The sequence below is a fragment of the Rhinatrema bivittatum genome, chromosome 5, assembly GCF_901001135.1.
Source record: "Rhinatrema bivittatum chromosome 5, aRhiBiv1.1, whole genome shotgun sequence".
Taxonomy (NCBI): Eukaryota; Metazoa; Chordata; class Amphibia; order Gymnophiona; family Rhinatrematidae; genus Rhinatrema; species Rhinatrema bivittatum.
This window is the reverse complement of record NC_042619.1, coordinates 80406915-80429364: the sequence shown is the minus strand read 5'-3', so window position 1 is coordinate 80429364 and position 22450 is coordinate 80406915. Positions and strand designations below refer to the sequence as shown.

At 41.9% G+C, this 22450-nt stretch overlaps 1 protein-coding gene across 2 annotated transcripts in view; it reads right to left on the bottom strand.

Annotated features, from left to right (window-relative positions):
• MPHOSPH8 (M-phase phosphoprotein 8) overlaps window positions 1-22450 on the bottom strand; it is a 248377-nt gene that overhangs the window by 121391 nt on the left and 104536 nt on the right. For both annotated transcript variants that reach the window (XM_029602497.1, XM_029602498.1), the window contains exon 12: window positions 9759-9886. In XM_029602497.1, coding sequence (XP_029458357.1) covers window positions 9759-9886 — 128 coding nt within the window. The remainder of the gene's footprint in view (window positions 1-9758; window positions 9887-22450) is intronic.

Genomic DNA, 22450 nt, shown 5'->3' with positions numbered 1-22450 from the left:
CTACCAAAAAAATCCAAAACCAAATTAAGACTCCATAGGGGCACCAGAAACCACAAAGGACAAAGATGTTTCACTTCTTTCAGAAAACAGGCCACATCAGGATGAGCCGACAAGGATCTACCATTTACCTGACCTCTGAAACAGGCGAGATCCACTACTTGCACCTTTAAGGAATTGAGAGACAGGCCTTTAAGCCATCCCGTAAAAATTCCAAAATGAGCAGAATCTTGACCAAGAAAGGAAGGAATACACTCTCCAATCCCGCACACAGCTCAAGGAATTGGAGAACTTCCTAGCTCTTAGCAAAGTGGAAATCACTGCAGCAGTGTATCCACGTTTCAGCAAGCGAGTCCTTTCAAGGGCCATACCGTAAGACAAAACCAAGTAGGACTTTCTTGAAGAACAGGTTCCTGTGCACTGGAAGTCAAAGAGGCAAATCCACCAGAAGCCTCCACAGATCTGCATGTCACGGTCTCCTGGACCAATCTGGAGCAACCAAGAGCACCTTCCCCTTTGGCATTTAATTCTTTGAATCAATCTGCCCAACATGGGCCATGGAGAAAAAGCATACAGCAACTTGTCTTTCGGCCACTCCTACACTAGGTCATCAATCCCCAATGATCTAGGATCTCTTCTGCGGCCAAAGAAGCTTGGAACTTTTGCACTGAGCAAGGTTGCCAACAGGTCTAGGAATGGGAGACCCCAGTGATCCCGAATCAGCTGAAATACCTCATTGGACACTGCTCACTTTCCTGGGTCCACTCTCCCTGCTGAGAAACTCTGCTCTTACGTTGTCTTTGCCTGCAGTATGTGAGGCTGAGATTTATTTATTTAAAATCTTTTCTATACCATTGCAACGGTTTACATGTAGGCACATAAATTAAAGAAGGTGAATGCATAAAATAGTACATTCTAACAGGTGCCAAATAGGTTCAGTTACAATATATCATAAAAGACAATAGATTGTTTAGTGATGTAGGTCCTGACCATGTGTACCTAGAGATGTACTTCTGCCCATTCCATAAAACTGATCTATTCCTGTGACACTTATCTCTTGGTACCTCTCTGTCGATTGATGTAAGCCACACTCCAGTGCCCTTGCGCTGTCAGCTGTTGACAGTGAGCTCCCAATCAAGGAGGCTCACATCCATTGTCAGTACTAGCCAGTCCAGTGGGGATAGGGATACCCCCTTCCATAAATAATTCACTTGCAATCACCACTGCAGTTGGGAGGAGACCTCCATTGGCAGGTGGAGTAGAATCGAATAGTCCTGAGACTGTGGATTCCACAAAGACAGCGCTGATGAGGATGCATAGGCGCCCTTGCCCATGGTACCACTTCCAGGGTTGCTACCATTAAGCCAAGGGCCTACAGGTAAGATCATACGGTCGGGCGCAGTGTTCAATGACAGAGTTGAGCTGGCAACTTCTGAATTCGAGCTTCTGGCAGAAACACCTTGCCCCGCTTCATGTCAAACTGAACCCCCAAGTATTCCAGTGACTGAGTAGGCTGAAGGCTGCTCTTGGCTAGGTTCACCACCCAGTCGAGTTCCATCAACAGGGAAATCTCCTTTCAAGTCACCAGGCAGCTCTCTTCCAGTGTCCTAACATGAATGAGCCAGTTGTCCAAATAAAGGTATACTAGGATTCCATCTCAACTCTGCCGCAACTACCACCATCACCTTGGAAAAGGTTCTGAGAGCTGTAGGCAGACCAAAGGGCAACGCCCGAAACTGAAAGTGGCATCCCAGAACTGTGAACTGCAGGAAGCGTTGATGTTCTAGTCGGATAGGAATGTGAAGATATGCCTTGGACAGATTCAGAGTGGTCAGAAATTCCCCCGACTGCACGGCCATTATCACTGAATGCAATGTCTCCATGCAAAAATGCATCACTCGCAGATGACTGTTGACACCTTTGAGGTCCAGGATGGGATGAAAAGAGTAGTCCTTCTTTGGCACAACAAAATAAATGGAATATCGCCCTATATTTGAGACATGGGCACTGGGACCACAGCCCTCAGACTGAGGAACCTTACCAATGTAGCCTCCACTGCTTGCTTCTTCTGTGGGAAGTGGAAGGGAGACTCCATAAACACGTCCCGAGGAACATTGCAAAACTCCATCACATATCCTTCTCATATCACCTCCGGGACTCACTGATCCAATGTGATTTCAACCCACCTCTGATAAGAGAGAGGCATCCCCCTATTTCCTGTTCCCGAGGGTGGGTCAGCAAACCTTCATTGGGAGGCTCAAGAGGTTCCATTACCCAAGCCTGCACCTCTTCTGGGTTATCGAGGACAAAAGGACTGAGACCTGTCGAAGGATCGAGTCCTCTGAAAAGTCATTCCTCTATATGGCCGAAAATGCTTGGATCCTCTAGCACGACCTCTCATGTTAAGGGAGCGCTGCGCCTGCTTCTGATCTTCTGGCAAATGAGAAACCAGAGATTTGCCCAACTTACTGGCCAATTTTTACAACTTGCTGCCGAACAAAAAAGAGTCATTAAAGGGCAATTTGGTGAGATTAGCCTTGGAGGTTGCATAGGCTGACCAATTTCTCAACCATAACTGGTGCCTGGCCGCTACTATCAAAGCCAGCCCTCTGGCTGAAGTGTGGACCAAATCACAGCCCGCATCTGCCAAGAAGGCAGCAGCTGGTTCCATAACTGCTCTTGAATTTACCCCAGAGCCATCAACCTCCTGGGAGAGAAGAAAGCAAGAGCAAGCCACCAAGTAACAATAAGAAGCAATCTGCAAGCTCATTGCTACAGCTTCAAATGCTTAAGGATAGTCTCAGTCTTTTTGTCATGAGCATCCTTCAAGGCCGCTCCTTCCACAGGAATAGTGGTCCGCTTGGAGACTGCACACTCAAGTGCATCTACCTTCGGAAAATGAAAGCGCTCTCTTACCACTAGATCCAGAGGGTACAGGTCTTCCAAAATCTGACCCCCATTGAAATTAGCCTCTGGGGCACCCCACTCAAGATCAATCAATTCTTGAATGGCCTCCATCATGGGGCAAAAACAAGAGGCTTTACACGCAAGGAACCAAAATAAGATTTCTCTTTGGCTCAAACACTGAACCTGCCCCAGGAACTCCAAGCATTTTCAAGGTCGGGGAAATCAGAGCTGGCAGTTCATCTCTATGAAAGAACTGTAACATAGTTCTAAATGGTTCCAATCCGGGGGGAATTTCACCATCCTTAAGAGAGATAGGATCGGTGTCATCTGTGCTATCCGGATCTCTAGCCAGAGGTTCCGCTACTGCTGTAGGAGTACTTCAGCACTTAATGGAAGGTCCAGGCAAGGTTCCCACCTGCACCTCTGCCTAAGGAGCATTGGACAGGACAGAGGACTGTGCCTGAAGGACTGCAACCCCTGAAAAAAAATTCTACCCATGAAAAAGTAGAGGTAACCAGACAAGGAGGAACCTGAGGAGTACTCACTGAGCTACCTTCCCCTTGCTGAGGAACCAGTTAGGGGAGTTCCAAAATTAGGCGCCCTACCTGAGTAGTCATTACCCAGACTCACATCTGGCTGGGAAGAACCAGCTTTAGTTAAGTCAAGAGAAAACAATTCTCCCTGGGCCTCCAAACAACGCTAGCACAAATCAGTGAGCACTCCTGGCTTAGATGCCCGAATATGACATGCAGTGCAAAAATAAAGACGTTTAGGCTTCTTAGGTACAACGCTGACAGTGCGCTGAGCGGCAGCTGGAGGCATGCTGTTTTATTTATTTATTTATATATTTTTAAATAAGCACTCAACTAGGCACTCAAAAATTATACTTCTAACACTTAGGCACACACATCTAGGCAGCCAAAAATTAAGCATACAAAAAACAAGCACACAGTACCACTTGTGTGCAGAGGGAAAGGGTGCTTAATGTGGGCACACAGATTACAAGGCCCGACTTTGCGTCTGAAAACTGGGCGCACAACCTGGACATACAGCTAAACGCACACGCCGGACCAACAATCCTGTGGAGGGCAGCTTTAGAAAGTGCATGAAAAACAGTTGTGGCCTACTTCCTGGCATGTAGCAAAAAGCCTCAGAGCAGGGCCTAGCCTAAGGGGGCTACTCAACCTGCTGGGCTGCCCATATCCTTTGACCTCACAAAGCAGGACGAATGTCAGACCGGCACAGCGAGCATGGAGACCGGGGGAGGAGGAAGCCCTACACAACGAAAAACCTCTAAGTCTCTGTAAATTTTTTTTTTTAAACTTACTTGAGCTCAGCCTTACCTGGCTGAGTACAGAGATGGACTCCAGCTGCGGGGGAAGAGGGCATGTGCCATCACCACCTTGTTCGGCTTTCTGCACCCACTGCCTTTCAGCTGCTCAATCATCTATGTCCATGCCAGCTGATAAATCAGCTAACGTATCAAGGCACTTGTCCAAGGGATTACAGAAATCACCTCAGGAATTCTCAACCGTGGGAGAGACCATTTGGAATCACTGCAGGAGAGCGGGGTGAATTTATTTCCTTAATTATTCTTTTCTTTAAAATGAAGCAATCTCCAGTGGGGAGATGCACATCCACCATCTGCTGGAGATGGAGAATACTAGCAGGTTGATGTCACTGCAGGGGTATATATATATATATATATATACCATGATGTCAGTTTGCTCAGTCTCCATCTGCTGGTAGAGGTGCACAACCCACTTGTTCTAGTTTCATCTGACTGGATGCTAAGAAATGTATGTATTTTTTAAAACTAGACAGGACTATGGTCTTTGAGGAACCATAGTGTATTGTCCAGCTTTAGATAAACAAAATCTTCAACTATAGCTATCTCAGACATATGATAGCATGGGACAAGCATAGCGGATGCTTAGTTGTGAGGTGGTGGGAAAGTCAGATCAAAGGAAAATTGGTTCTTACCTGTTAATTGTCGTTCCTGAAGTACCATGATCAGTCCAGAGAAGAGGGTTTATGCATCCCTACCAGCAGATGAAGGCAGAGAACAAAACTTTGAGGCACTGCTACATAACAGAGTGTGCCACCTGCAATCCCTCAGTATTTACCTGTACCCAAGCCAAGATGTATACCTTAAACACCAATAAACCTTGGGCAAATAGCGAATTAAAAGTTGGAGCCCTCTGAAAACTAGGCCCCATTAAACAAAGCATATACCAAACTATTTACACTTTTCATTAATCTGAGTATATCACATACCAGCTCAGCAACATCCAGAAGCAAGGAAGTCTATCAAAAGATGGGACCAGGTCTCTGGACTGATCCAAGTTACTTCAGGAACAAAAATTAGCAGGTAAGAACCAATTTTCCTTTCCTGTTCGTACCCTGGATCAATCCAGATGTACCCAAGCCCCTCTATTCCGGGCGGGAACTTGAAAGAACCATGCACAACACACTTTCCCCAAACGTTGCCTCTTCTGGTACTTGTAATCCAAGTGAAGAGAAGATCACGTCACCGCTCGACAAATCTCCTGTGCAGAAAGTAACTGGCACTCCGCCCACAAGGTTGCCTGTGCCCTAGTGGAATGCGCTCTCACCCCCTCCAGAAATGATCGGCCCTTAGAGATGTAAGCCGAAGCTATCGTCTTCTTCAACTATCGCGCAATAGTGCTCTTGGAAGCCTTATTACCCTTCCTTGCACCACTGAACAGGGCAAACAGATGATCAGATCTCAGAAAGGTATTCATCACCTTAAGATATCACAAAAACAATATTATGTTTGTTTTAATTTTGTAAACCGCTAAGATGGATAGACTACTACCCTATAGTGCGGTATATAAAAACTTTTAAATAAATAAATAAATAAATAAAACAATAAGCGAAGTTCCCTTGCCATCAGATCATCAGCTGCCAAATTCGGAAAGGCCAGTAGCTTGACAACCTGGTTAAGGTGAAAAAAGGACACCACCTTAGGTAAAAAGGAAGGAACCATACATAAAGAAACCCCATCCTCCGAAAAACGCAGGAAAGGGTCCTTACATGACAATGCTTGCAGTTCAGAAATTCTTCTAGCTGAACAGATAGCCACCAGAAAAACAGCCTTCAGGGTTAAATCCTTTAAAGAAGCCCTTCTGATTCAAAAGGAGGACCACACAGCACTCAAAGAACCAAATTCAAATTCCATGCTGGGCAAATCTTCCAGACCGGAGGACAAAGATATTTTGCCCCCTTGAGGAAACAAGCCACATCCGGATGAGATGCCAATGGTCTTTCTTGAATCATTCCTCGAAGGGACCCTAAAGCTGCCACATAAACCTGAAGGGAATTATAGACCAAATCCTTAGCTAAGCCACTTTGCAAAAAGGCCAGAATCTGCGGAACATCCACATTCAAAGGCTGCATCCTAGTCTGCAAACACTACAATTCAAACACTCTCCATACTTGGACATAAGCCAACAAAATGAAAGGCCTCCTTGCCTGAAGCAAAGTCACAATCACAGGCTCAGAATAACCCTTCAAGTGAAGCCACTGCCTCTCAAAAGCCAAGCCACTAGACAGAAGCAATCCTCCCTGTCAGAAAATACGGGCCCCCACCACAACAGCCCTTACAGATGGGCCAAGTGAACGGGACTGTCCATCGCTAGACGAAAAAGGTTCGCAAACCACGGCCGGGGCAGCCACTTGGATGTCACTAGAATCAACATGCCTGGATGAAGCTCGATGCACAATAGCACTTGACCTATGAGAGGTCACAGTGGAAACACATATAGCAGCAGATGTGTTGGCCACAGCTGAATGAGAGCATCGAAACTCTCCGATCCGACCTTCCTTCTGCGATTGAAAAACCGATCTGTCTTCGCATTTCCTGAAGTCATCATGAGATCCACTGCTGGTCTGCCTAACCTGGCTGAATCAAGGAAAAGACCTCCGCCAACTCCCACTCCCCCAGATTCAGACGCTGTCTGCTGAGGAAGTCTGCCTGTACATTGTCCACTCCGGTTTCATGGGAAGCAGCTATTATTATCAGATATTTCTCCTAGAATGGAACAGAGAGCTGCTAGCAGAAAAAAAGAAATTCAGCTAAATAAAAAAAGGGACCAACTAAAAGACGAGCCACACTGAGCCTGTAGCTGCCTCAGCAGCCTCGTGAAGGGGAGGGATCTGGACCACCAGACTTACACTCCACGGAAGAAAGGAACGAACGTACAACCCCCAGCTTGCCCACCTCGACCAGACAGGGAAGGACCTACTAGGACCCAAAAACCCCCTGGGAGGAAGGCTCATAAATCCAAAACAGTCTCCTGACTGCAGATTTTGCACCATCTACCATCTGCTGGAGAAAGAGAAATACTGAGTGACTGTAGGTAGCACTCTCGGTTACGTAGCAGTGCCTCAAAATTTTATTCTCTGCCTCCATCTGCTGATAGGGATGCATAAACACCACTTCTCTGGACTGCTCTGGGGTACGAACAGAAACTAGGGTTTATGGCATGTACCAAAGACTGTACAGACTAAATAGGCCTTAAACCTCCTTATCTGCTAAAGTAATTCCCAATTCAAGAGCATTTGAAATGCAAATAGTTAAATACACTTCTTTGATGGCTGGCCTCTCAAAAACCCAATTAAAAAGCCAATTACCAAAAGCAATAGTAAGAAAATAAATTTGATTTATCTTCCCACATTGTATAGTCTTCAAAATTTCTTTTCAGTATAAAATACTTTAGTGGATAAGGATGTCTAAGGCATATTTAATCTGTACAATTTATTTCCTGGTACATGTCATAAACACTAGTTCATCTCTGACTTTCCCCACCACTTTACAACTAAGTACCCTCGATGCTTATCCCATGCTTCCTTGAATGCTGTTACTGTTTTTGCCTCCATTCTTGTCCCTGGAAGCTCATTCCAAGGATCCACCACCCTTTCCATGAAGAGATATTTTCTGATATTACTCCAAATTCTGCTCCCCCTGCCTCTCTGGGAACCTCATATCATTACCTAATGTTATAGAACTTCCTTTCCACTGAACAAAAGATTTATCTCTTGTGCATTTTTACCTTTGAATTATCTGAATGTCTTGATATCATCTTCCATCACTCCTCTACTCTTTTATATCTGATGCAGAATCTGAACCCTGCTCTGACCACCTCTACTTTGTTTATAACCTTTCATAGGTAAGGCTTTCAAAACCGGACAATACTTATGTATGGTCTCGTCAATGATCTGTTATTGGCATGATCACCTCCTTTATTCTACTAGTTATGTCGCTCCCTATATAATTTAGCATTCAAGAACTTCTTGAATGCAACATGCACTGGCAAGCAACATTTTAAAAAATTCTGATCAAAGAGCATGATGGCTTGTATACTCGCCCAATGCTCTATCGAGGCATGTCACCTAGGTGTTGAGAGCTTCCCAGGTCTTAGCATAGGAAACCCCAAATTAGCATCCCATGCAGAAGCACAAGTGCATATGTATTGAGATAAATCTTCAAACAAGCCTTCCCCGAGTCTAACTGATGCACCAAAACAACTATTAAGAGACCTTTCAGCACAATGTAAATAACTTCTTCTTTAAAGTTACTCTTACTCTTGTCTCCCTTCCTACCCCATTTCTTGCAACCCTGTTTTATTGTAACTTTTGTTTCCTCTACACTTGTTAAATGTTCAAGGTTATCGCACCCCCTGTTACCTGTAAACCGGCATGATATGATTGTATCATGAATGCCGGTATAGAAAAGCTCTAAATAAATAAGTAAATAAAAATCTTGAATCCCAATGAATGTAAGCTATAATGAAATTACATAATATTCATATTTGTAATCAAGAGGGTAGAATTTTTAATACATAAAGAAAACTATGAAGTTGGAAGAAAAGAGGTATAGAAAAGATAGTTTGAGAGAATAATGGATGCCTGGAATTTCCTACTAGCAAAGTTTTAGCAACTAAAGCAGCGACAGAATTCAAGCATGCTTGAACAAATACCATGGGCAGAGGTAACAGCAAGGGAACAGCATAACCAGAGATTAAATAGTGACTTCACTGACACATTAGGTGAAAGCTTACTGACAGATCCCTTCTGTTGACAACTATGGTAATACAAGCAAATGGAACAGTACAATATACTTTGTTGTACCTAGATTTGAGTATTTCTTATGGAAAAGCAAAATATACATTTGATTCAATTTAACTACAGAGCTATGGCAATCAAGACATTAAAAATATCAAATCTTTCCAAATTTACAGCTTTCACACAGGTTTCTATAGTGATTGCTGTAAAAATGTCTCAGAATTTTGCATAACACTGTGAGCTTGCTTATTGCACATTAAAGAGGCAACTCTCAAACTATCTGCAATAGGACGAAGTTCCTAGGTACTTTTTACCTGCACCTTTTATATAACTTGCCTTTGGAACTTGCCACGGGTACTTTGTAGAAAATACCTGCAAACATTGGCACCTGCTTTTTGTGTAGATATTTTTTCCTCAGAAAATGATGGGCATAGAGTTGAAAATGTAAGCTACGTACTTTATCTTCCTCTCCCAACCTAAACACGCACCCAGGACAGCATCATCCGAATGCAGCAGAAAGTGCATGTGTGGTGGAATACCGAATACAATTTTAGCTGTATTAAAGGAGCATAATTTTCAGACAGCCAATTTACACAAGTTGCTATTTACCCTGGTAAATGACTTTGAAAAAAGTGTTCTGTAAATCTACAAAATACTTTTGCATCTGGACATACAGGCTGAGCTTGATTAATTTAATGAATACCGATAATGGAGAAAACACTGCATGCTACAAAAAGGTTAGAAAAACAAAACAAATCAAGAGTTACCACAAACAGAGGAAGCTGGAATTTGTCATTTAAAACCACGGCTTGCACACTACATGATCCACAGAGTCGAGCAACAACATTTTTGCCACAAAAATTTGCATGGAAAATGAACAGGAGCACTCCAGACCCTAAAAACAAAGGAGTAGAAAAATCATTACTTTTTAAATTTACAACTTCACACGAAATTTGAAATCCTGACAATTTTCCCAAAAATAAGCAAAGATAAAACAGGTATTAGGTAACAAACATCTTCAGGAGCAGAAGCTGCAAATATAGTGCCTTATCTTCAAACCCTTAGATTTTGTCTAAAAAAACACAAACCAAAATGTATTGAAGGAGGAGTTTGTTTCACTGATCTCATAAAAACAATCATAGAAATATTCCAAGAAATAATTAGGAATAAATAAATCTTGATTGCAGAAGTCTTCACACTCATTACTTTGTAGAGGCTCCTTTTGCAGCAATAACAGACTTGAATCGTTTAGGATAAGTGTCTAAATTTGCATAGCAAAATGGTGCAGCTTATTGGCACAACAGCTCAAGCTCTTTCAGGTTGCATGGGGTTTATCCGTGGACTGCAGTGTGCAAGTCCTGCCACAAATTTTCTATTAGATTTACAACTGGGGCTTGACTGGGCCACTCGAAGACATTCATTCATTTATTTAAAAAATTTCTAGAGGAGGGCGAGAAGGGAACCCAGGAGGAACCCCTGGAACAGCGCTGGTGAGCGGGAGAAGGAGCCGGTACCCCGACGCAGCTGTGATGACTTTGCCGCCGGAGGGAGGTACGGAGGCGGGGCCGGAAGTGGCTATAACAGCGGCCTGCCGGCACTCTGTTCCCCGAGGGCGAGAAGGGAAGCCAGGAGGAACCCCCGGAACAGCGCTGGTGAGCGGGAGAAGGAGCCGGTACCCCGACGTAGCTGTGGTGACTTTGCCGCCGGAGGGAGGTACGGAGGCGGGGCCGGAAGTGGCTATAACAGCGGCCTGCCGGCACTCTGTTCCCCGAGGGCGAGAAGGGAACCCAGGAGGAACCCCCGGAACAGCGCTGGTGAGCGGGAGAAGGAGCCGGTACCCCGACGCAGCTGTGGTGACTTTGCCGCCGGAGGGAGGTACGGAGGCAGGGCCAGAAGTGGCTATAACAACTGCCAGCCCGCGGCGCACAGCAGAGCCGGTGCGCCGCTGGAGCCGCGCGCGCTAGAGGGGCGCGTGATACATCAGGCTTTGCCGGGCTTCGCCCAACGACCAAAGACCCAAGTAAGTTCCTCCTAAATATCCCCTCTCGGGGTCATCGGTTACATAAAGTTCTAGCTTAAGAGACAAGTTTGTAATCTTGCTTAGAGTGAAATAGGCAATATGCCTCCTAAGAGGAAGGGAAGAGTGAGAATCTTCCCTCCCTCTCACTTCCATCGCCGATTCAGCAGGAGATTACAAACTTTTTGACCTCTCCTGTGCCGGTATGTAAAGCAGCTGAAGAATCTGATGTGCCATGCGATCAGGGAGGATCTCGTGAGCCTCTGGAGGAGGCTTCTTTAAGTCCCAACACAGGGCTTCCACCTTTTCAGAGAGGGATAGGTAGTTCCCCTGAGAGTAAATCCAATATCAAGGATGATTTAGAGCCTAATGCTGGAATTTCTCAATCCAGCATTCAGTCCCATGATATTGAAGTTGCTTTGGTTACCTCCTTGGATATTGAAGGAGGTATACAGGAAGCAATTCAAGTGGAAGAAAACTCTCCACAATCCTCAGAGAGGATAGAAATCCCTACTCGACCTGTGTTAGTGACTTTGGATACACTTTGGGACATGATGGCTGGCTTGATGGTAAATATAAAAAATCTTGAGAAGAAAGTTGATTTGATTTCGGGACAAAAACAACAGGAATTTACTATGACACAAAAGCAAATAAAAGACAAATGAAAAAATCAAGTATTTGCAAATACAGGAGAAGAAAAATTTGGACTTTAAAGTAGCAATAATCAAGGATAAAGAATCTATGTCTAGAAGAATGGAAATGTTGGAGAATAACCATAAACGTTGTAATTTAAGATTTCTAAACTTTCCAAGAATGCTTGGTGAGGATCCAATTATTACTGTTAAAAAATTTCTTGTGGAAATATTGGGTTTTTCTTTGGATCAGTCACCAACCATAAATACTTGCTTTTTTCTCCCTCAGCCACGTAATATTGAAAGAGTAGAAATGTTTCAAGGTAATCTTTCGAATTTTTTGGAAGATTCCTCTGCGAATGTAATGAGTTGGGGTACATTATTAGTCTCTTTTTATTCTGTAATAGATGCTAATTCAATTATGAAAAGGTATTTTAGTAAATATCCTGTTGTATTTCTAGAAAAAGCTGTAAAAATATTTCCTGATCTGGCTATTTCGACCCAGTTAAGAAGGAAAGCCTTTCTGTCATATAGACAGGAGGTTATGTCACTTGGATATACATTTGTTCTTAAGTTTCCATGTAAGTGTACAATAAAGAGACAGGAGGATCTCTTTATATTTTTTGATCCAGATCAGTTAAAAAAATTTCCTTGAAGGTACCAGAGTGTCAACATCATCCCCGGTATCCAATTGAAATGAAAGAGCACAGTTAAGCTAGAAAAATTTTTTCTTTACTTAATCTTGTTTGTCTCCCTAATCATGCAATTACAAAACCCCCTCCAAGTTGATTGTTAAAAATGGATAAGGGTTTGAGCAACGATATTACTGAATTAAGAGATATGTATAATTAAGATGTTAGGTTCTTAACCTTACCATGTATTGCTGTATAATAATATGTACTATATTATTTGAAAATTATAAATAAAGAATTAAAAAAAAAATAAAAATTTCTAGAGTACATTTTTAAGTGGTTTACAAATGCATCATCCATAAAAAAATCAGTAAGAAAATATTTAAAACAAAAAGTCACAAAGAATGTATAAAAACTCTATAAGATCAGACACTGTTTGTTAAAGGTCGCTATTCGGCATCTAATATACGAAAAAGTTTAGTTTAGTTTCCAGAGTGTAGCAGAGGGAAGCACTTACAATCCTTAATATTACATTTTGATGCTGAAAAAGTGTTTGACCGTGTGGATTGAACTTTTATGTTTGCTACCCTTCAAAATATTGGTATTTGAGATTTTTTTTTTTCCAGGTCATTCAAACTCTATATAAAAGTCACCTAAGGCCTTGGTCATGGTTTATGGTACCATTTCAGATAAGTTTCAGCTTCAATGAGGGATGCAACAGGTTTGTCCGCTCTCCTCTCTTTTTGTACTGATGCTGAAACCCCTTTTACAACTATCCAAGATAATGCAGAGTTAGAGGGCATTCCTATTGGGCCCTCGGGAGCACGGTTTCAAAATATCAGCTTTTGCAAATAACATTTTAATACATGTATAGAAACCTATTTCCATGCCATCTTTATTGGCGGAGTTTCGGGAGTATGGTGCACTGGCGTGGCTTCTCTTAAATTTGGACAAATCTGAAGGTTTGCCAATACAGGACTAAGATGGCAAGATGTGGTCCCAACTTCCCAATGAAGTGGACATATGAATATTTTAATTGTTTGGGAGTGTTTATCCATCATGATCCCAGTCATTTACAATCAGTGAACTTTCAAAAACTTTTGGTTAAACCAAGGAAATTTTGACTAATCAAATGGATTTTCCCTTTTCCTTCATAGGGAGAGAAGTTTTTTCCAAATGATGGGTTTTCCAAAATGGTTATATGTTTTCCAGCAGTTACCTTTGTATTTAACTGCCAAAGATATACACAAGTTGAATAATCTCATTCATCAATTTATTTTGCACAATAAGAAACTGCGGATTGCTATTTCCATACTGATGAGATGCTGGGATAAAGGTGGCTTATGGTTGACTGACTTAAAAAAAACCCCGTATAATATAGTGTGTCTTCTTCGACATGCAGGCAAGTGGTAATGGGAATAGATTTTTATACACAGATTGCTTATCAACAGGATTTTGTTTCTCCTTTGGATCTTTGGTATGCTATACATACTACCTATGTTTCCCTACCGAAAACTCTACAGCAGAGAGTATTACTTTCTCCCATTATGAAGGCTTGGAGATGGTTGTGCTGCAAATTAAGTTCACAGTTCGCCATTTTGGATTTTTTTGCCTTTTTAAGCTAATAAGATATTTCTTCCAAGGTTCTGCTCTTTGATTTTTTAAGAGTTGGGGGTCATAGCAGTCTTCAGGTAGTGCAACACTTTATGAGGGAAGAAGGTGGTTATGCTTCTTTTCAGGAATTACAGAAGCACTTCTAAGTTTCTCCGAGGCACTGCTTTGTGTATTTAAAAGCTGACATTATGTTTTGTCTTTAGATAAGGAGTTAGGTCTAGAAAACAGAGACATTTTAACTGATCTTTTTGATTAAGAAGATCCCACCAAGCATACTATATTATTTGGGTATAAATTAAGGAAGCGAGTGGCAGACAAATTGTTTACATCTAGTGGAAAGTTGGCAGAGGAAACTGGAGGTTTATCTCATATTGTTTATTTAATAGATAAGTACATATTTGGTACATATTTAAAAACGTTCCAGCAAAAAAAGGGAGGAAGTTCACAGCACAAAAGAGTGAAAAAACACTAATATTCAAGCGACTTATGATTATATCTCCTAGCACACCAAAGCTTATACGTATGGGTTACAAGATATACTGTACCCTGTGCTATATGATGGTCGCTTGTCTATACAGTTAAATAGTCTACTCAAAATATTGGAAGTAAGAAATTTTTTTTTTTTTTACAAAGCATCCCACAACATAATGCTACCACCAGCGTGCTTTACTGTAGGGTTTATGTTAGCAGGGTAATGTGCTGTGTTTTATGCTACATACATTGCTTAGCATTGCAAATGCTATGCAGCACATCATTTGGCTTTTCTTCAGCAGTGGCTTTTTTCTTGCCACCCTCCTATACAGCCTGTAGGGTAAAAGCCAGTGTCCCTAAATAAGAATGTGCATAATTGAACCTGAGCTTGCAGCCAGGCACACAGAATGAACTAAAGTGCAGGCCTGGAGTCGTCAGCCACATGATGATTTTGGCAACTTCATATGGGACTATGAATCACACAGAGGAGAAGAAACTAATTGTTCTTCCCTATCAGACATCTATCTGCACTTCACAACGTGATAGAAAACCTTAGACACGAATTATGAGCATGTCCTTAGTGAAAACTTTATATCTAACCTTGAAATGGGTATTGTTCAGCAAATGTCTGCTGATTAACCTCATCACTAGGAGTGAGAACATTCATAGGCATCTGGACTCAGATGACATCATGAGCATCCCACCAATGCTGTGTCTATGGATAGTGATGACATCCATTCAAAATCAACATTGTATCCTATGCAACTGAATTTGTAATCAAGTTCCGAACAGAGAAAAGGAATCTGAACCATACAGCCTGGATTTTCTTGGGACCTTTTCCTAAAGGGATTTTTCCCTTGAGGATTTTCCCAAGGGATTTTCTTCCCCAGAAATTTAACTGTTGCAATTCACTATACCTGTGAACTAACAAGTCTAAGACTAAGTTCCATGCTCAGCACAACCACTTGTCAATACTTGCCAAGTTTATTCCCTGAAAGACTTTACAAGCCAAGTCCTTCTTTACCCTGTTCCTGCTGACATTCCTCATGGAGACCGTCAGAGACCTCTGGGTTCTATTTTCCAATCTGCTGGGGTTGCTGGATTCCCTGAGGCACTTCTCTACAGGAGTGTGACCTGCCAATGGCTAAAGGTGAGATAAAACTGGCTTAATTACCTTTCGGCTGAGTTAATTTGGCATTGCGTATTTGTCAAGTGCAAGTTGACTTGAAGATAACTCATGAGTTTATGCTCATTTTTCATAACAGTGCTTTACTCTGTAAAACCTAGAAACTTAAAAACAAAACTATAATCTACCATGTTAAAACTTATATACTCATATTGCTATAATAAAACTGATGGATTACCTCACAAAAGTGTAAGCAACTGCTCCCTTAAACTAATGAATTCTTATCTTAAGATTATCAGTTAAATCTGCTAATCACCTGTAGACAAGGAAATATTTGTGGTGTAATTTTGAAACTGTTGAGCAGTTAACATTATTCTCAATTTCAGCCAGAGACCTCTGTAGTTATTTTAATGTAATCTTAGGCCTCACAGATACCTTCCACAGTAGTTTCCTTATGTAATCAAGAGGTTTTTTTTTTGTTTTTTTTTTATTATTCTTAATTACATTTAAGAATATTTCTATAATTGTTTCATTGATCTATACAACATACTCTACTTTATCATGAAAGAAAAAATTCCTACTTCAATGCATTTTGGGTTGTTTTTTTTAAGACAGCAGAATGTGAAAAATGCACAAGGGGGTGAAGATACTTACAAGCACTGTAAGTAGGTATACTCTAGAAATCAGTAGTGAATTCCATTAAAGTAAAATTGTCCTCAACTGGTAATTTTCTTTCCTTGATTCCTGCTAGAGCAGTTTATTACATCTGGGATTCTCCCCACTCCTTTGAGATAGGACACACCTCTCTGGTGACGTCACTCCTGGTCATAAATGGCTTTGAACTCCACAGCCCCAGCTTCCAGAAGCCCCACACCATTTAAAGAGGACTGGAAGGCTCATCTGCATACTGTTCCCATCCCCTGGGAGAGGACTCCAGAGGTCACAGCAAGCGATCCAGGCTTCGAACTCCACAGCACCAGCTGCCAGAGGCTCCGCACCCTTTGCAGTAGAAGAGGATTTGAAGCACGTGCCGTTAGGTGCGCAAATTTCAAACCTCTCTATCTTTTGAGGGAAGATAAACTTAATGGTGGTTGAAGAGGATTGGTAAGAATAGCTTTGGGATATCTTAGGACTTAAAAAAAAAGTTTGGAGAGAGGTGAAATAGTGGGATATATTCTTTAGAGTTTGTGTGTATCTGAGATAATAAACAAGCCATAGCGAGTTAATTCTAGTGTCTTTCCCTCCCACCCACCCCCTAGCTCAACCTTTGATTTTTAGGCAAGAGACACCTTCTCATTAAAAATCAATCAGGCTCTTATCTAAATCATACTGTTGCCCCAGTCCTTATTGAGAGTTTAATCATCCCCTTGTAGGTCACTAGCAGATTAATTAGTGAATACACCTATAAATTTAAAGTACTTTAAGTCCAACTCCGTTAGTAGCCTAAACGTAACTAGGAACTCAACAAAATTAAGATGAAAGCACTAGTCTAGCAGCAAGAGGCGGGCTTTCCAGTCTTTTACAGAGTGTCACACGTATGATTTTTTACCTGCCGGCGAGAGATTCTGTGTGCCCCCTGGTGCAAAGAGCTCCTGATTCTCAGAGAATGAGTCCGATCTCTGTAAGCTAGAGTGGCAGACCTGGAGGAGCTGAGGCAGACAGAGAGGTACACTGATGAGACCTTCGGGGACATAGCAACCAAGTCCCAAATCCAGTCTGGCATTCCCGGTGTTGCCTTGGATCAGAAAGGTCTCTCGGTTGGAGAGCATCACCCTGGTGTAGCAGGAAGTGATCCTGTAGCAAGGACCTGCTCTCCATTGCACTGTCCTCTCGCACTGAGGACAAGTTTCCCAGGACTACTTGCCCAGGAGGGAAGGTTAGGTTGGCCATCACAATTGGTGATTCGATTATTAGGAATGTAGACAACTGGGTGGCTGGTGGGTGTGAGGATTGCCTGGTAACATGCCTACCTGGTGCAAAGGTGGCAGATCTCTCACATCACCTAGATAGGATTATAGACAGTGCTGGGGAGAAGCCAGATATCGAGGTATATGTGGGCACCAACGACATAGAAAAATGTGGGGAGGCAGGTTCTGGAAGCTAAATTTAGGATTTTAGGTAGAAAGCTGAAATCCAGAATGTCATTCTCTGAAATGCTCCCTGTTCCATGTGTAGGTCCCCAAAAGCAGGCAGAGCTCTGGAGACTCGATGCATGGATGAGACAATGATGCAGGGAAGATAGATTCAGTTTTGTAAAGAACGGAACAACATTTTGGGGAAGGGGGAGACTTTTCCGAAAGGACAGGCTCCACCTTAACCAGAGTGGAACTAGGCTGCTGGTGCTAACGTTTAAAAAGGAGATAGAGCAGCTTTTAAACTACAAGGGGGAAAGCAGACAGTCACTCAACAATGCATGGTTCGGAAGAATGTATCTTTGAAGGATACTAATGAAACAGGAGAGTTAGGGCATCCCAATGGAGAGGTTTCAATAAAAGTTAAAGTAGTCCATGTGCCCCTAAGTAAAGAATCACCTGAGCTAAAGAATTCCAAATTATCCCTATCAACTGAAAAGTAGGTTGTTAATACAAACAAAAACACACTTTGAAATGTCTGTATGCCAATGCTAGAAGTCTAAGAAGTAAGATGGGAGAATTAGAGTGTATAGCAGTGAATGATGAGATAGACATAATTCACATTTCTGAGTCCTGGTGGAAGGAGGATAGCTAATGAGTCAGTGCTATATCAGAGTACAAATTATATCGCAATGATAGGGAGGATCAATTTGGTGGGGGTGTGGCACTTTATGTCCAGGAGGGTATAGAGTCCAACAGGATAATGATCATACAAGTGACTAAATGCTCAGTAAAATCTATATGGGTAGAAATCCCGTGTGTGTCGGTTAAGAGTATAGTGACAGGAGTATACTACCGTCCACCTGGCCAAAATGAACAGATAGATGATGAAATGCTAAGAGAAATCAGGGAAGCTAACCAATTTGTCAGTGCAGTAATCATGGGAGATTTCAACTACTTCAATATTCACTGGGTAAATGTAAAAGAGTTCCTGGATAGAATAAAAGACCGCTTCATGGACCAATTGGTTCAGGAACCAATGAGAGAGGGAGCCATTTTAGATTTAATTCTTAGTGGAATGCAGGATTTGGTGAGAGCGATAACGGTGGTGGGAGCGCTTGGCAATATTGATCATAACATAATCAAATTTGAACTAATGAATGGAAGTGGGACAATATGTAAATCTATAGCTCTAACAATACATTTTTGAAAGGGAAACTTTGATAAAATGAGGAAAATAGCTGGAAAAAAAATGAAAGGTTTAGCTACAAAGATTAAAAGTGTTCAACAAGCATGGACATTGTTTAAAAATACAATCTTAGAAGCACAGTCCAGAAGTATTCCACATATTAAGAAAGTTGGAAGGAAGGCAAAACGATTACCAGCATGGTTAAAGGTGAGGTGAAAGAGGCTATTTTAGCCAAAAAAAATCCTTCAAAAATTGGAAGAAAGATCCATCTGAAGAAAATAGGAAAAAGCATAAGCATTGTCAAGTGTAAAATATTGATAAGTCAGGCTAAGAGAGAATATGAAATGAAGTTGGCCGTAGAGGGAAAACCTTATAATAAAATCTTTTTAAAATATATCTGAAGCAAGAAACCTGTGAGAAAGTCTGTGAGAAAGTCTGTGAGAAAGTCTGTTGGACCGTCATTGCAGAAAGACTAAACAAATTCTTTGCTTCTGTGTTTACTGATGAGGATGTTGGGGAGATACTGGTTCAGGAAATGGTTTTCAAGGGTAATGAGCCAGATGAACTGAACCAAATCACTGTGAACCTGGAAGAGGTAATAGGTCAAATTGACAAACTAAAGAGTAGCAAATCACCTGGACCGGATGGTATGCACCCCGGGGTTCTGAAGGAACCCAAAAATGAAATTTCAAATCTATTAGTTAAAATTTGTAACCTATCATTAAAACCATCCATTGTGCCTGAAGACTGGAGGGTGGCCAATGTAACCCCAATATTTAAAAAGGGCTCCAGGGTGATCCAGGAAATTATAGACCAGTGAGCCTGACTTTAGTGCTGGGGAAAATAGTGGAAAATATTCTTAAGATCAAAATCACAGAGCATATAGAAAGACATGGTTTAATGGAACACAATCAGCATGGATTTACCCAAGGGAAATCATGCCTCACAGATCTGCTTCACTTTTTTAAGGGGTTAATAAACTTGTGGATAAAGGTGAACCAGTAGATATAGTGTATTAGGATTTTCAGAAGGCTTTTGAAAAAGTCCCTCGTGAGAAGCTTCTAAGAAAACTAAAAAGTCATGGGATAGGAGGCGATGTCCTTTCATGGATTACAAACTGGTTAAAAGACAGGAAAGAAAGTAGGATTAAATGGTCAATTTTTTCAGTGGAAAAGGGTAAACAGTGGATTGCCTCAGGGATCTGTACTTGGACCAGTACTTTTCAATATATTTATAAATGATCTAGAAAGGAATACGAGTGAGATAATCAAATTTGCAGATGTACAAAATTATTCAGAGTAGTTAAATCACAAGCGAATTGTGATAAATTACAGGAGAACCTTGAAAGACTGGAAGATTGGACAACCAAATGGCAGATGAAATTTAATGCGGACAAATGCAAGGTGATGCATATAGGGAAAAATAACCCATGCTGTAGTTACACGATGTTAGGTTCCATAATAGGAGCTACCACCCAGGAAAAGATCTAGGCATCATAGTGGATAATACATTGAAATCATTGGCTCAGTGTGCTGCAGCAGTCAAAAAAAGCAAACAGAATATTAGGAATTATTAGGAAAGGAATGGTAAATAAAACTGAAAATGTCATAATGTTTCCGTTTTGCTCCATGGTGAAATCGCACCTTGAGTACTGTGTACAATTATGGTTGGCGCATCTCAAAAAAGATATAGTTGCAGTGGGTAAGGTACAGAGAAGGGCAACCAAAATGATAAAGGGGATGGAAGAGCTCTCCTATGAGGAAAGGCTAAAAAGGTTAGGGATGTTCAGCTTGGAGAAGAAACGGCTGAGTGGGAATATAATAGAGGTCTTTAAAATAATGAGAGGTCTAGAATGAGTACATGTGAATCGGTTATTTACTCTTTCAGATAATAGAACTAGGGGGCATTCCATGAAGTTAACAAGTAGCACATTTAAAACTAACCAGAGAAAATTATTTTTCACTCAATGCACAATAAAGCTCTGGAATTTGTTGCCAGAGGATGTGGTTAATGCAGTTAATATAGCTGGGTTTAAAAAAAGATATGGATAAGTTCTTGGAGAAGTCCATTAACTGCTATTAATCAAGTTGTCTTAGAGAATAGCCACTGCTATTACTGGTATTAGTAGCATGGGATCTACTTAATGTTTCGGTACTTGCCAGGTACTTATAGCCTGGATTGGCCACTGTTGGAAACAGGATGCTGAGCTTGATGGACCCTTGGTCTGACCCAGTATGGCAATTTCTTATGTTCTTAGTGGCTGTGGAGCCCTTATCAGTAGCTTTCTGAACAAACAGGATAAGAATCCTCCTCCTAACCCCTTTAGAATGTTTTTTTTTCCTGAGTTCCTCCCCTCCCAAGGAAGGGCTTAGAGAGGCGAGAAAAGGAATAGATGAACAAGAGAGTGAGCCGAACTACCTTGAATTTCCCTGTTCATGGCCCCTGGGCTGGTCTGGCAGGTCTCAAGGAAAGGAAATTATCAGGTAAGGGCAATTTTACCTTTTTTGCTTGCTAGACCAGTCCATTAACTTGGGAGATGCAAAAGTTACCCCAACGCTACTAGGAGGGAAGCCGGGGCTGCCTTGATGGCTCCATTCCCAAAGGGCAATTCCTCAATTTGTACATCCAGCCTGTAGTGTTTGGTAAATAAGGGCAAGGATGTCCAAATGACAGACCTGCAGATGTCACCTGGGGAAACTAGTGCTGCTTCTGCCTAGAATGGCAACTGAACCCTTGTAGAGTGGGTGCAGTTTGTCTCTAGCACCGCCCTGCCATTAAGTTGGTAGGCTGAGGTGACTGCTTTCTTAACCCATCTTGCTATTTTGGGTCTTGGAAGCTGCTTCTCCCTTTCATGATCCCCCAAACAGCAAGAACAGCCTATCCAATTTCCTGAAGGGGGTTTCATCACCTCCAAGTATCGTGATACAATATGATACATGTCCAGGTGGTACAGTCTTATCTTCACCTTTGTATTCCTCTTTGAAAAGCTGATAGCGAAACCTTTTCATTCAGGTGGAAGGGGGACACTGCCTTTGGCAGAAGAGGGTACCGGCCTAAAAGTGATTGAATGTGGCAACATTAGCATAAAAGGGCCTGCTACTCTAAAATGTGCCCGGCGGAGCATATCGCTATCAAAAAGACATCCTGTAAGGTCAGGTCCTTAAATGGACACTTGCCTTAATGGCTTGAAGGGTGCCCCTAACAGTGTTCTTAGGACCAGACTAAGATAGGCCTGAAGGGTGGATGTATCGCACTTACTCTCTTTAGGAAGCAGACCACATCCAGATGTGGTTACCTGGGCAGTTACCTGGGCACCCTAGTGTAGCTCCTGTAGCAGGAGATGGTTGCTACTTTAACTCCATTAATTAAATGCTAAGCTCTTATCCAGGCACCTCTGCAAAAAGTCTAAGACTACTGGGATATCTGATTTCCATGGGGAAGTCTTGTGTTCTTTGCAGTGAGCTTTGAACAGCCTCCAAACTCTGATATAGGCCAAGAATATTGAATTCTTTTACAATTCTAGTATGGTTGCCACAACTGCTTGGGAATAATCCCTACCTCATAGCTGTGTCCTCTCAAGTACCAGGCTGTAAGACAGAATAGAGCTGGGTTTTCCATTATTAGACCCTGCCACAGAAGCCCGTGTTCCTGGGAAGCTGTAGAGGGATCACAATAGGAACCTTATAAGTCTGCATACAAAGGCCTC